The 14,044-nt window shown below is 26.2% G+C and overlaps 3 protein-coding genes across 5 annotated transcripts in view; 1 reads left to right on the top strand and 2 right to left on the bottom strand.

Annotated features, from left to right (window-relative positions):
* The first annotated feature begins 200 nt into the window (after window positions 1-200).
* Window positions 201-2,535, top strand: LOC127062137 (ras-related protein Rab-43). The gene is made up of 5 exons (XM_050989843.1): window positions 201-660; window positions 817-901; window positions 991-1,089; window positions 1,166-1,323; window positions 1,452-2,535. Exons 1-5 carry the CDS (start codon window positions 451-453, stop codon window positions 1,554-1,556), a joined length of 657 nt encoding a protein of 218 aa, XP_050845800.1. The 5' UTR covers window positions 201-450; the 3' UTR covers window positions 1,557-2,535.
* Window positions 2,536-3,530: 995 nt separating this feature from the next.
* Window positions 3,531-6,200, bottom strand: LOC127062136 (hydroxymethylglutaryl-CoA synthase 1). The gene has a single exon (XM_050989841.1). It carries the CDS (start codon window positions 5,302-5,304, stop codon window positions 3,928-3,930), a length of 1,377 nt encoding a protein of 458 aa, XP_050845798.1. The 5' UTR covers window positions 5,305-6,200; the 3' UTR covers window positions 3,531-3,927.
* A 3,075-nt stretch (window positions 6,201-9,275) lies between these two features.
* LOC127062609 (septin-7) overlaps window positions 9,276-14,044 on the bottom strand; it is a 53,337-nt gene continuing 48,568 nt past the window's right edge. For all 3 annotated transcript variants that reach the window (XM_050991133.1, XM_050991134.1, XM_050991136.1), the window contains one exon: window positions 9,276-14,034. In XM_050991133.1, the coding sequence (XP_050847090.1) occupies window positions 13,986-14,034 (49 nt within the window). In that variant the 3' untranslated portion in view covers window positions 9,276-13,985. The remainder of the gene's footprint in view (window positions 14,035-14,044) is intronic.

The raw sequence follows: 14,044 nt of genomic DNA, 5'->3' as shown, positions 1-14,044 counted from the left end.
CTGTTATCAATATAAAATAATTAATTAATTGAGAATTTATCTTTAATTATCATACTCTTAAAAGAATGTATACTGAAAAATATATATATAATTATAACATATACCTAATCATGGTACAGTCGATATAATCGAAAGAACATTTCTATGTATTTAATACATTTATTACTCAATAGATGGCTGTATTGTAACGAAGATAAATACAATTCTCACGTTTGTACAAAGTGATCAGTGCTTCGCTCTGTACTAACTATCTTTTGAGTAAAAATTATGAACACGTTTAAAGTGACGATAATTCGGACTTATTACAATTTCGTTGCATTGTTATACATCTTTTAAAATTATCATTCGTAACGTTTATTATTGATTTGGTTATTAGAAAAAAGGATAATAAAAAAACAAACAAACAAACAAACAAAGAAACAACAACAACAACAACAAAAGAAAGAAACAATGTCAACTCGTGATCCTGACAATCTGATGACCATGAACGATGAAAATTTCGATTATTTGTTCAAAATCGTTCTTATCGGTGATTGTGGAACAGGTAAAACATGTATCGTTCAAAGGTTTAGATCTGGTACTTTCATCGAGAGACATGGGACCACTATTGGTGTTGACTTCTCGATAAAAACTGTCTTGATAGATGGTAAAAAAGTGAAGGTATTATAAATTAATTTATTCTGATAATATATTATCATATACTCTACTCAGTTCTAAATGAAACTATTGCTTGTTTTCAAACAAGATTAATATTCTTAAAGTGTCATAATATTCTATAATAAGTATATTTTAAAGAGGTAAATCTATTGTTTATAGTTACAAGTATGGGACACAGCAGGACATGAGAGATTCCGTACAATTACTCAAAGTTATTATAGATCTGCGGATGGGGTAATTATAGGTTTGTATTATATACTGTTATAATATATATTCGATATATATACGTGCATATACTATTATTAGATATTTTTAGAAAAATATCTTTTTTAGTTTACGATGTTACCAAACGATCTACGTTTCTAAGTTTACAACGCTGGGTGGAAGAAGTAAGAAAGTACACATCTTCTCATGTGTTACTCTTTTTAATTGGTAATACTTGGATAATTTGTATTAACGTATGTAATAGATGATGTTTGATAGTTTCTAATGAAAAGTATTGTTACAGGTAATAAATGTGATTTAGAAGATCTGCGCGAAGTTGAAAAAAGTGAAGCAGATGGATTATGCAAATATCTTCCAGAAGTTTTACAAGTAATAGAAACATCAGCCAAAGAAAATACTAATATAGATACAATTTTTTTTTGTTTGGCATCTGAACTCAAGGTAATTCAAAATTTAATTTTCAATTGAAATGATAATGACACGATTACTATGATGTAACTCTATATGTATATGTTATAGTTCATTTTCTTGAATATTATTTATGGTCTTTTATTTATCTATTTTTTCAGAGGCGATATGATAATCGCCAAATAAGTGATAATGAGGATACTATAAAACTTGGAGTAGGAAAAGAATTATCTTCTTGCATGGGTTGCTCATATAAAATATTTTAAAATATTCATTCTAATAATAGATTGACTGAGATATTTAATATTTCTAACATGCAACGAGAACAAAATTAAGATAATTATGCTACATAGTAACGTTCAATTATAAAAAACATAATTCTGACAAGCAAATGCTTAAGCGGATCTTATACTTATTATTTATCTTACTTAAAATATAAAGAGATCATGAAATTTCAAATTTTAATAATACCTTGATAAAGTAATAATTAATATGTAAATATAATTTTTTTTATATCTATACTTATTAAACATCCAACAAATGTTATACTTAATACTGTAGTGACCTGAACAAGTCTTGTATATTATTCAGTGCCTTATTGATATTGTATATATACATACAAAGTATTTATATATTACACATAAAAACTTGTGTTCAATACGAGAATAACTATGAAGAAATAAGAAAAACAAGAAAGTATTAAGTATCTTGCAAAATATAATATTCCTTAAAAGGTAGTAGTAGAGTGATTATAAACCAAATTATTTACACAAGATTATAAATATTTTTGATAGTCTTTTACCTCAGGTTTTAAAAATGAATCGACCAAAATTTATATATTTACTCATTATTATGCTAGTTCAAAGAGTGCTCGTGTATATATATACGTAAACAGCTACATTAGTTTAAATTTGAATTGGTTTAAATTTGAATTGTAGATTTAAAAAAGAACGATCATGATATCATATATATATATATATGAAAGTTTTTTATATCCATTTCTTTTTAAAACTTATAAAATTTAGTAATGCCTTTTTTGGCCACAGATCTGTTCATATAGAAAACAAGAATCTTTATTGATCATGAAGTAGCGCACAATAATATATGCTATTTTATTATACTTATTTTTATTATATTGTGTTGATATATATTTTGTTGTTTTTGTGTAATTTGAAGTAGAAATGAAATTGTTGTTACGTAAAGTATAAAACCTATAATATAATAATGATATAATTTTGACTCTTATACCTATCACAATGATTACAAACAAATGATTATATCCTCTTTAATCTTTTAATTAGTTTTTATCTGTTGTTTATATTTAATTATTAAATGTTGTAAAGAAGAATAAAATAAAATAAAATGTACAAAAGTATCAAATATACAATATTTTTATAAGATAAGATTTTAAATATCAGATCTTCTATGCATAAGATTCTATAGTACAAAAGATAATTTCTCTATAATAGATTTATTGATTTATGATACATAATTTTCTTTTATAAAGATACAGCTTTTTCTTTTATAAATTAAATGTTCTTTATCTACGATTAATAATATATACATACTCCTGAAAATATTTCCAATAATTCACATAAATTGTACTAAAAGAGCAAGAAATAATATATATATATATATATATATATATATATATATATATATATATATATATAACGCTTTTAATTTCATTTTTAATATTTGTGAAATTTTATTGTAATTTGTTAACTACAGATTAAACAAGAGGTAGAAGAGCATAGTTGATAAATTTATATTAAAAGTCAATAATATTTTCATGATACTTAAAAAATGTTCAAATAAAATTCATGTTTATAACCATTTCTTTACATATTATTATAGCAACAAGTATATATTGTATAGTTTGGTATAATGTACTTGTAAGGTATTAGGAAGTTGTGATTTGAATCTATTAGCTCTTTATAAGGCACTTTTACAAAAAATTTATATTATATATGACACACGATTGCCAAACAAAACATTTAGTTTATTTCAACATGATTAATAATTGCAGTGGAAATTATAGTTAGTTTAAATTAACAATGCAATTATTGTAATCTTTAAGTAATGAATATTCATTCTGTCATAATGAAAGCTTTTAATATGTATGATACTTACAAATTATTACCTAAAGATAACTTAAAATCATATCGTTTTTATTTATATAAAAATTTTCTTTTTTAACTTTTCCTTTCTATTTTAAGAAATTAAATATTTACAATATATAATTTTATTTAAAATTTATTATTTCAAAATGTTCGTTATAATTTACATTAATATTAAAACTGTGGTGTGTTTCCAAAATATTTTTTTCAGTAAATTAAGATCTTTGTCTTCTTTAGAAAGAAATAAATTGACAATCTGAAGTAATACTTCATAACATTTGAAGCAATTACCAATAATTGCTTCTTTTGTATTTATATTATACATATTTGTAAAATGTGTTCTCTAAAGAATTATCTATAACATTTATATGCTACATATTAAAAATAATTAGTATAAATCCATGATAAAAAATACTTGAATATATACACATTGTGCTACAATATATCCCATTGGATAAGCTTCAAGTATTTTATTTAATTTAACCAAATTAACTACGATAAATTGTGTGTATAGAAACTATTGGCTATTTTGTATTTTTTCATAAGTTCTTCGATATTTATCATCTATCTGTGTAAGATAATAAGTACCAGGGAACATATTGCTGGTACTAGTTTTAGGTTCATAGGGCGCACTGTGATAATTTTTTTCTCTCGATTCTAATATACTAGTAAAGTCTGCTGGAGTTACTTTTTGTCGTGCTTCTAATTGAGATTTAACATAAACTAATGATGAAATAATTTTCATTAAGCTAGATCCATTTTTTACATCTTTTGTTATCGTTAAGGAATACATACTCGAGCATAAACCTGAACCATATGAAAATACAGCTACTTTATTGCCTGCTAGTTCAGTTATTGGCTTAGATATAAGTAAAGATACTAATCCAGAATAAACAGATGCTGTATACATATTTCCCACTTGATTTGCTAAAAATAAGCTAGGTTCTGTTTTTTGCATAAAATCTGATTTGCTCAATGTTACAAATGCCTTTTCAATATCTTTATCAAAATAAGTATTCTCTAACTTCGCATCATGAAATTTTTCTAATTCTTTGTAGTTCTGGGAAACTTCTACTTTCGATGCATTTAAAAAATCAACGAAAGCTAGTCTGGCGAATGATTTTTGTACAAGTTTACAGTACGGAGAATGAAATAAGATTGCATCAAAGCTGTTTAGATTAACGATTTCATCAGGCCTTTTTCCTTTAACTTTTTCACTATACAATTTATAACAACTATCTAAAGCATTGAGGTAGCATTGAATAGATAATTTTCCATCTACGTATGGATATTCGGAACGTAAATCAGGCTTATAAAAATCATACGCGTGTTGCATATATGATGCACGTAGTCCACGGTCCAATACAATTGGGGCATCTGGACCTATTATCATAGCTATTGCCCCTGCTCCGCCAGTAGGTCTTGCGCTACCAGGAGAATAAACAGCGCTATCAGCTGCAACAACTAATGCTAATCGTCCGTCCCAGGCACTACTTTCTACCCAAGAGATAGCATTGAATAAAGCTGCTGTACCACCATAACAAGCGTTAGTACAATCCACACCTTCGATATCTGTATATCCAAACGGTTCAAATAATTGCATAAGAACAGACTTTACCGATTTGCTCTTATCTATAATTGTTTCTGTTCCCACTTCCAATCTACCAATTTCTCGAAGTTCGATGTTGTACCTATCCAATAATCTATGGACGACCGTTAAACATAATGAATTTATATCTTCTCTGTCATTGCAAAATCCCATTTTGGACTGTCCCAGTCCTATAGTATATTTCCCTGTGGATACACCATCGTAAGTTTCCAAATCTGTTTGATCCACATATTGAGCTGGGAAATAAACTTCAATAGCTTTGATACCGACGTCATTTGGCCACATCTTGAATTCTTTCAAAAAGTAATACGTCCAAAGTTCAAAAGTCTCTTCCTCTCTCTTTTATATAAAATCTCAAATCTAATTAAATGTTTTATATTCTTTGATGATATTGCACATATACAAGAAGCCGGTCGTAGTGGTATTAAATGGGAAAAAAGAAAAGTAGATTTTAATTCATTCCTTAGACTTTTATGTAACACTTGCCAAATAGGACACTTTCTTCTCCAAATCACTTGGCCGGCTTTCGAATGATATTTTTTCCTCGAAAATGATATTACGATTATATTCCTCAATATTCCTCAAGATTCCTCAATGAAGATTGTAATAAAACGCGATGTTTAATAAAACTTGATAAAAAACTATCGTAGATTTTATCAAACGAGAGTTGACTGACTGACTGATTGACTGACTGACTGACTGACTGGTTGGCTGCTTGGCTGCTTGGTTGGGACGAAGAATTTAGGTTAGAAGTGAAACTTTGACTATAAATGAAAATGCACAGTCGGTCGTTGGCACGAGTTTTTATATGCCGTTATGAAGAAGGATACCGTGCTCACAGGTTGAAATTGTCGAACATACGAATAATAGTCGAATAGTCGAGAATCACTGTTCGAAGAGCTCGTACCTCTACGAAATTTCACGAAGGAATGAGCTCCTCGCTAACGATCTCACGATTATGTTCTTTCACGAAGGCCATGCGACGAACCATTTTAAGTGGGGACTGAACTCTATCCATCTCTATTTTGTTTTATTTTTGTCTTTCTTTCTTTCTTTTTCTTCTTCCTTTTTTTGTCAATCTTTTTTCTAATAATTTTCTTTTCAAATCGCACTTTCCAACAATAACATTTTACGCGCGTTCTCAAACGATTTAATTCAGTTGACAACCACGTGACCTCTTCTATTTATACACACACAAACACATACATGACAAATCACACACACACACACACACACACACACACACATACACATATATATGTCCTATGGGAAACGCTATCTCTTTTCTTTTTCCTCCTCTCCCTCTTGTGCAATCGTCAATTTACATTGACACATGACTTTAATCATTTATGCAATAAGCACGACGATTAGAAATCTTCCGTCTCGCTAATTTATCTACTTTCATATTTGTTTTGTTCGATGAATTTTCGATTATGACGAAAAAAAAAAAGAATTTAACGTTGAAAATGTAATGGTAATAAGTTTCTATATTCGTTTGAAATTCTTATACCGTTAAAATGCTAAGAAAATATTTCGTATAAAATAAGTATGAAAATTCCTTCGGAAACATATCTCTAATTAAATTAAATAAGAATATTTGTTTTGTATTTGATGTTTCATGATTCTTAAGGCTTATATTAAAATGCAGTAGTTCTTCTTTTTTTCCTTGTTAATAAATTATGATAAGAACGTTATAAATAAATATAATAACAGATAAAAACCTTTCATATATATATATATTTTTTTTTTCTATAAATAGATATATAAATTTTTCTTTCCGTTTTCTTCTAAAATTTATTTTGAAAATTATGATATCTAATTAGTATCGATATTTATTATATATATATATATATATATATATATATATATATATATATAAAAGTTTATTTGTTTGTTTGTGCATGTGTATGTGTATAAATAGCAAATAAAGGCATGAACTTTGAAAAGTAATATGAAATATTTACAATTTCTAAGGTCATACGGTACGCTTAAGAATAGACGTATTTACATGCATTTTTCATACATATATATATATATATATATGAAATTTATAAATTATTCATTATACGGAATTATGTAAATATACACAAGCTGCTCAATACGGTAAGAACTTTTGTAACGAAATATTTGAAATATTTTTTTTTTCTTTATTATTTATATTATAAAATTAGTGTTATATAATAAGAATTATAATTTAAATAATTGAATAGCATTAGTACAATTCTGAAATAATTTATCTATAAATGATTCATACACATATACCTTTTCGATAATACGATTTATATCAATGATATTTTAATAGTCATAAATATATTTCTAAAATGAAAATAAAAAAGAAATAATCGAATAGATTAGGATTAGCTAAGAATATCATTTTATTCTTTTTCTCGTGAGCTTATCATCTTCTAATATTCATTATCAGTTATACTTGAAGATAATTATTGATTGATTAATGAAAAATAACGTACGAATCCGAAAGTCTAACATATTTTATCTACGAAATATTAAGAAAACATTTGCAAATATTTAACAATTTTCAAGTTTTATTTAAATATTAATAAATAAAATTATAGGCTGGATATGTGTATATTATGTATATAAAAATATCACAAGATCACAGTAATAAAAATATTATTTCGTATTTTCATCGAAAAATTACGCTGAAATTATCAAAATTGATTAAAAATATCGTTAAAAAAAATTGTAAAAAAAAAACAAATGGAAAAAGGAATCATTGATACCAAAAATATACGATCATTTTATGATCCAGCGAGGGAAGTTTAAATAATTTTTCAAAAGAGTTTACAGTTTCGTAAATTATTATTAAAAAAAAAAAAATTCCAATCTAGAAAACACAAAAAGATATTTTAAAATTATTTATCAGATTAGTACAATATTGCTATTTATTTATATTTCATTTCTATTATAAAATCTCAAAATGTGTGTGTGTGTACAAATATTTAATTATTCGCCTGTATAAAATTGTTTAAACAATTCTAATGATATAGAAAAATTGTCATTTCAAAAAATTGTTAAATAGAAAATTTCGCACTAGTTTTTAAATAAAATTATACTATTCAATTTTGATTTTGTTTTTTTCGTATTTCTTTTCTTTTTTCTTTTTGTTATAAATCGATTAAAGAAATGAATATAAAATTTGCTTTTATTTTTCTTCTTTTTAAATTACTTGCAGTGCAAATATTTTATCCGCAATTGATAAATACAAAATTTTTTTCAAATTTTTTTCTGTTCCATAAGAAGGTCAAAAAAAGGTTCGCGATGATACATACAAATGTATTGAATAAATAATGACCATTAGATAACTCACAATGCGATACGTTCTTGAGTTAAAACGTAGCTACTCGAAATATCTCTATTTTTGCTCAATACATAGTTAACAGGGGATTTAAATCAGCATATCTCCTTTTTTAAATATTGAAAATACGTCAAACGTGAATCTACGTTTTTTATTTCTTCAACCTTTTAAACAACAAATTAGCACCATCATCATTAATTATATTAACTAATATTGAAATAAAAGATTTCGTTTAATAAAATATTTACATTGTTTTTGAAATAGATGCGGCCTATTTATACATGCATGTTTGTTATATGTATGTGTTATATATTTTCTAAAAATATAGGGAAATTCAGGCAAGATTCAATTGACAATACATTGTTAATAATATGTTAATGATATGCAATTATATAATAATAACTAGATGTGTGCGTGCGTCAATGTATACGTATGTATATGTAATTAGATAATACATCAAACGAAAAAAGAAAGTGAAAAAATTAAAAAAGTGAGATACACACAAAAAGGGTGTTATTATAAGACGTACGAGAATGCGCGTTATAATTTTATATATAATTTACTATGGGTATACACGTAATCGTAAAGTATTATAATGATATAATAATCATGGTTTAATTATTATTATTATTATTATTATTATTATTAATATTATTATTACAACATGTCTACAAGTAGCGGCGGCAGCTTTGTTTTCGTCTGGCACGGCAAAATATAATTTGTTTTCTTCTACCTATTCTTTCTTTTTTATTAATTAATTAATTTATTATTATTATTATTATTATTATTATTATTATTATTATTCATTCATTCTTCTTGCTCTCACACATACGCGCATATTCATACATATACATGTATTCACGGACTCTCATTACACATACATACATAAAACATTTATCCTGTTTTACTCTCCTTTCTCAAATCTCAAATAAACCTCAAATAAACTTAAGCGATTATTTCATTCGATATTCTTCGAAGAAATTTTAATCGCATTTATTACCATACAGTGATCCATTCGTTTAACCATACAATTCTATGAATAATCGATTAACATTATAAGCATATTCGCAATAAAAATGCACACAGTAATCGATATACATACTTCTTCTTCCTCTTCCACTCTATTCACTTTCAATGATCTAACAATCATTACGAGATTTATATCATCGAAATATATCAAAATCATTAATCTCGTCTATTTATTTTATTTATTTATTTATTTATTTATTTACTCACACATCGACATTGAATACTCGTTTAAGTACGATTTATGAGAAATGAAATATAAAGAGAACAAATCTTACTGCACAATCGTCATCATCGTCATCATCATCATCATCATCATCATCATAATCATCATCATCATCATAATCATCATTATCATCATCATCATAATCATAATCATCATAATCATCATCATCATCATCATCATCATCATCATCATCATCATCATCATCATCATCATCATCATCATCATCATCATCATCATCATCATTATCATAATTGAAACGTTGGTAATATATATCCAAAATAAAAGAAACCAAAAATTTGAAAAAAAAAAGATGGATAGAAAGGAAATTTATGTCAAAGTTGTTAACGACTAAAAGTAGAGAATAGATAAAAAAAAAAAAAGAGAGAGGAAAAAGAATTAATTATTTCGAAAAAAATATATATAAGAGAAAGAAACGAACTCGTTTCAAATTGCAACACCCGTGACGATCAATGGTGCTCTATACGCATATTTATACGACATAATATATTCTCAAATCTGTTTATATCACGACTCCAAAACACATACATACATACATACATACATACATACATATACATTATACATACTTAATTACTATATAATATTCCTTTGTCTAATACTCTTGAAATTCTATAAATAAAGAAAAGAAAAAATAATAATAATAATAATAATCATTATCATCGTCGCATTATAATTAATAGGTGAATTACTACATGAGAGTAATTATTTAAAAAAATAAAGAAAAAAAAAGGAAAAAAAAGGAAAAAAAAAATTGTCGACTAACATCGAAATGATCTAAACGTGATTTTAATAAACGTCATATTTCTGCTCTAACGCTCTCTTTCTCTCTCTATGTGTCATGTGTGTATTTGTGATGCATTTATGATACTTATAAATTATTGAAATGTGACAAGACTTTACCTTCGACGTTTCTTTAACCGTTTTTTTTTCTTTCTTTCTATCTCTATTTCTCTCTCTCTCTCTCTCTTATATATTTATATTTTATTTTATTTTTTTCCCTATAATACTGCCACGATACGGCACACGCTCGGAGCCGATCAGTTAGCTAGAAAAACGCGTACAAAATAGGAATGTAACACGTGGTTCTCTCGAGATGAAAGATATTCAGATTTTTGTTTCTCTTTTTTTTCGTCATTTCAAGTTGTGACCTTATTTATTATATTACTCTATTACTATTATTATTATTATTATTATTATTATTAGTATTATTATTATTATTATTATTATTACGACGAATCGGGAAACAACTTGCCGGCGTTATTATTTTTATAAAATGTTTACTCTTCTTCGTCTTGGCACAAAAGTTCAACTTAATTAACTTATCTCTTGCTTTCTCTCTCTCTCTCTCTTTCGTGCGCGCGCACACTCTTTCTTTTTATCTTTCTTTTTTTTTCTAAGCATTAAATGTATATAAATTTGGACAGGTTCTAAACAGTAATACAACCGACTTATATAATAATTATTAAAATTATATCGATAATTACACAAGGTCATCAAAATGAGATGTCCTTTCTACCCCACCTTATTACTCTGCATAAATATCGAAATTTTCAACTAAATTAGCTTATAACTTCTACAAGGATATTATTTTTAATATATGTGATGTAAATTGTATATATAAATCATGGAACAAACGGAAGGAAAGTTTTGATAAAGGAAAAAAGAGAGAAAAAAATGTAAGATAAAATAAGAGACGACAACACGAAAAAAGTATACGCGTTATTCCGTAATATTTTTTCTTTTTCTTTTTCTTTTCTTACTTTCTTTTTTTTCTTCTCTTTTCTTTGTTTTTCTTTTTTTTTTTTTTTTCCTTTAAATACAATCGACGATCGATTAACGATGATATTAATAAACGATATAATAATACTCGAGGAACATATTCGATACATAAACGAACTCGAGTACTATGAAAAGAGTCTAACTAACGATGCTGTTGCTGCTGCTGCTGCTGTTTTTTCTGCTGCTGCTGCTGCTGTTGCTGTTGCTGTTGCTGCTTACGTAAAAAGCGCGATTCTTTTTTTGTTGATACGTATGTAAGTAAATACATACGTATGTACATACATACATACATACATACATACATACAAACATACATTTATTTAAAGAAATCTTCTTTCATTCATTCATTCATTCATTCATTCATTCATTTTTTTTTTTTTTGTACAAGAGTAAATGTGCGAAATTTGAACGTAATCGTAATCCCGTGCTCGAGAGAGCTTCCATTTAATTTCAATGTTAATTTTAATTTATTTTTAATTTCTATTTGAATTCTTTCTCTCTTAAATCTCTCGAAATATCCATCTGATTCGACAAAAGAGATCTGTTCAACTTTTGATAATTTTCATCGTGACACAGGAAAAGAATACGTCGACAATACTGTTATAAATTTATGATGATAATAAATTCTCTTATCTTTTCTTTAAGACAATTAGTTCATTGATCTTCTACTATGACGTCAATATTCAGGCATGAATTTTTTCTTGCGTATTTATACATATACACATATATATATTTCTTGCACGCGTATGTATATATGTTTTTCTGTGTGTACATATATGTATATATATATCGTTGTTTTTTTTAAATCATCTTTTTTATAAATTCACGCCTAGTTACCTACTTTCGAAATACAAACAATTTTTTTTATTTGATCATCGAACATATATAGCACACTCTCTCTCTCTCTCTCTCTCTCTCTCTCTCTTTCTTTCTAATGGCCGCCATTCAGTTTACGAAAGAAATGCTAATTGGCTATTACGAAAACGCACGTGATAGGTTATGATTACATCGTGAATATACAATAATATGTAATAAAATCTTGTATCGAATGTCATTTTTTGTTTTATTTATCCTTTAATTATGCTGCTCCCGTCTTTTTAATATTAACTTTCATTTATCAGACATTGTGCGGTATTAAAGAAGTCATTAATTTCATGGTTAACTGGTCTTGTATTCTCACTCAAGCTTCATTATTATTATATTATTATATTATTATTATTATTATTATTATTTTGTTTTTTCAATTTCGAAGCACAAAAACACACTAAAGTAATTTTTTTCGTTTAGACAGATAGTTCTCGCGTTTAAAGTCAAATTAAAATTTTTTCTTTTTTTTTTTTCTTTTTCTTCCTTTTACGTTATTTTTTTCACAATACCGATTTGAATTTCATCGTTATTAATATGTGCTGAAAATAATAAATATAAACATATTTACGAACAAAAATTTAATTAAAAAAAAAAAAAAAAAAAAGAAAAAATGATATATATTAAATATAAATATAATGTAAATATTTTAATATTTACTATTATATTATTATGTAAATATGTTTATTATTTTTTAGACAGAAATAGCACGAAAGAATAACGATTACGTATTAACGTTTGTTTAAAAAAAAAATGACTGTCGTTACTTAGAAACTAAATATATATGTTGATACATACAGAAAGAAAAAAATAAAGTAAAAACTAAAAAAAAAAAAGAATATCGTTTTACTTAACCTTAAAACGCATATGTATATCCAGTCTAATTTGATATTATAAATACGTACGATATAATCGAGGCTCGATTTGAGATTAAGCACCATGCACGGTACGATTAAGTTGACGAGATTAAGCAATTATATTATTTTGTTGTTGATTTTTTTTTTCCTTTTGATATCGTGAATTACTCCATATCTATATGTAATATGGGTGTGATTATTATAATATATGTATACATTTTTATACAATTTCATTTCTTTCTTGTGAAAAATCTTCATGGTCGAAGAAAAAAGAATCTTTTATAAAATCACTCTGCACCAATATTGAACGCTTTTCTAATTCTTTCTAAACACGTCAGTCTCTGAAATAAAAGTTATATTTAAAATTCAAAATGTACTTTCTTCGAATTCTCATTGTAAGTTTTGGAGAAAAAATAAAACGAAAAAAAAAGAAAATAAAAAAAAAGAGATAATAAAGAAATCGAAATCTTTGGAATTCAATATGAAAATGTCGGTATAAGTCTCCTGTAAAGGACTCTATCCAAGATCGATTCGAATCGATCTTAATTTGAACCATATTTATGGATATATATATATATATATATATATATATATCATTCTTTTACAATACTTTGTATAAGCGATTAATAAAGGTCCATATATAATTTGCGCTAATGTTATAAAGTTTCATATGAGGATATTAATGAGAAAATGATGTGTGTGATGTTTGATTGAGTTCGTCATGAATCCCTTGTGAATTTCTGTAATAAAATAAATTCATTGGCTGGGATGAAAATGTTATCTCATCGCCACTGTGTAAACAGGAACACCATTGTACGATTTGGAAAGAAGCAGCACCTCATTGTGCCTTCTCCAGATATTTTTTTTTTTCATGTTATTAGAACAGGCCCTTCTTCTTGTTTTTCTTGTCCTTGCCATCCACAGCCCTGAAAGAAA

The sequence above is a fragment of the Vespula vulgaris genome, chromosome 3 (genome assembly GCF_905475345.1).
Source record: "Vespula vulgaris chromosome 3, iyVesVulg1.1, whole genome shotgun sequence".
Classification (NCBI taxonomy): domain Eukaryota; kingdom Metazoa; phylum Arthropoda; class Insecta; order Hymenoptera; family Vespidae; genus Vespula; species Vespula vulgaris.
The sequence above is the reverse complement of the archived record's forward strand: the minus strand, read 5'-3'. Positions and strand labels throughout refer to the sequence as shown.

What these genes read in the sequence shown, in the direction of transcription:
- LOC127062137 (XM_050989843.1), top strand. Translation starts at nt 451, where the DNA reads ATGTCAACTCGTGATCCTGACAATCTGATGACCATGAACGATGAAAAT. An exon ending in TAGATGGTAAAAAAGTGAAG is followed by an intron (nt 661 to 816) that starts GTATTATAAATT and finishes TATTGTTTATAG; the next exon opens with TTACAAGTATGGGACACAGC. An exon ending in GTTTGGCATCTGAACTCAAG is followed by an intron (nt 1,324 to 1,451) that starts GTAATTCAAAAT and finishes CTATTTTTTCAG; the next exon opens with AGGCGATATGATAATCGCCA.
- LOC127062136 (XM_050989841.1), bottom strand. Translation starts at nt 5,304, where the DNA reads ATGTGGCCAAATGACGTCGGTATCAAAGCTATTGAAGTTTATTTCCCA.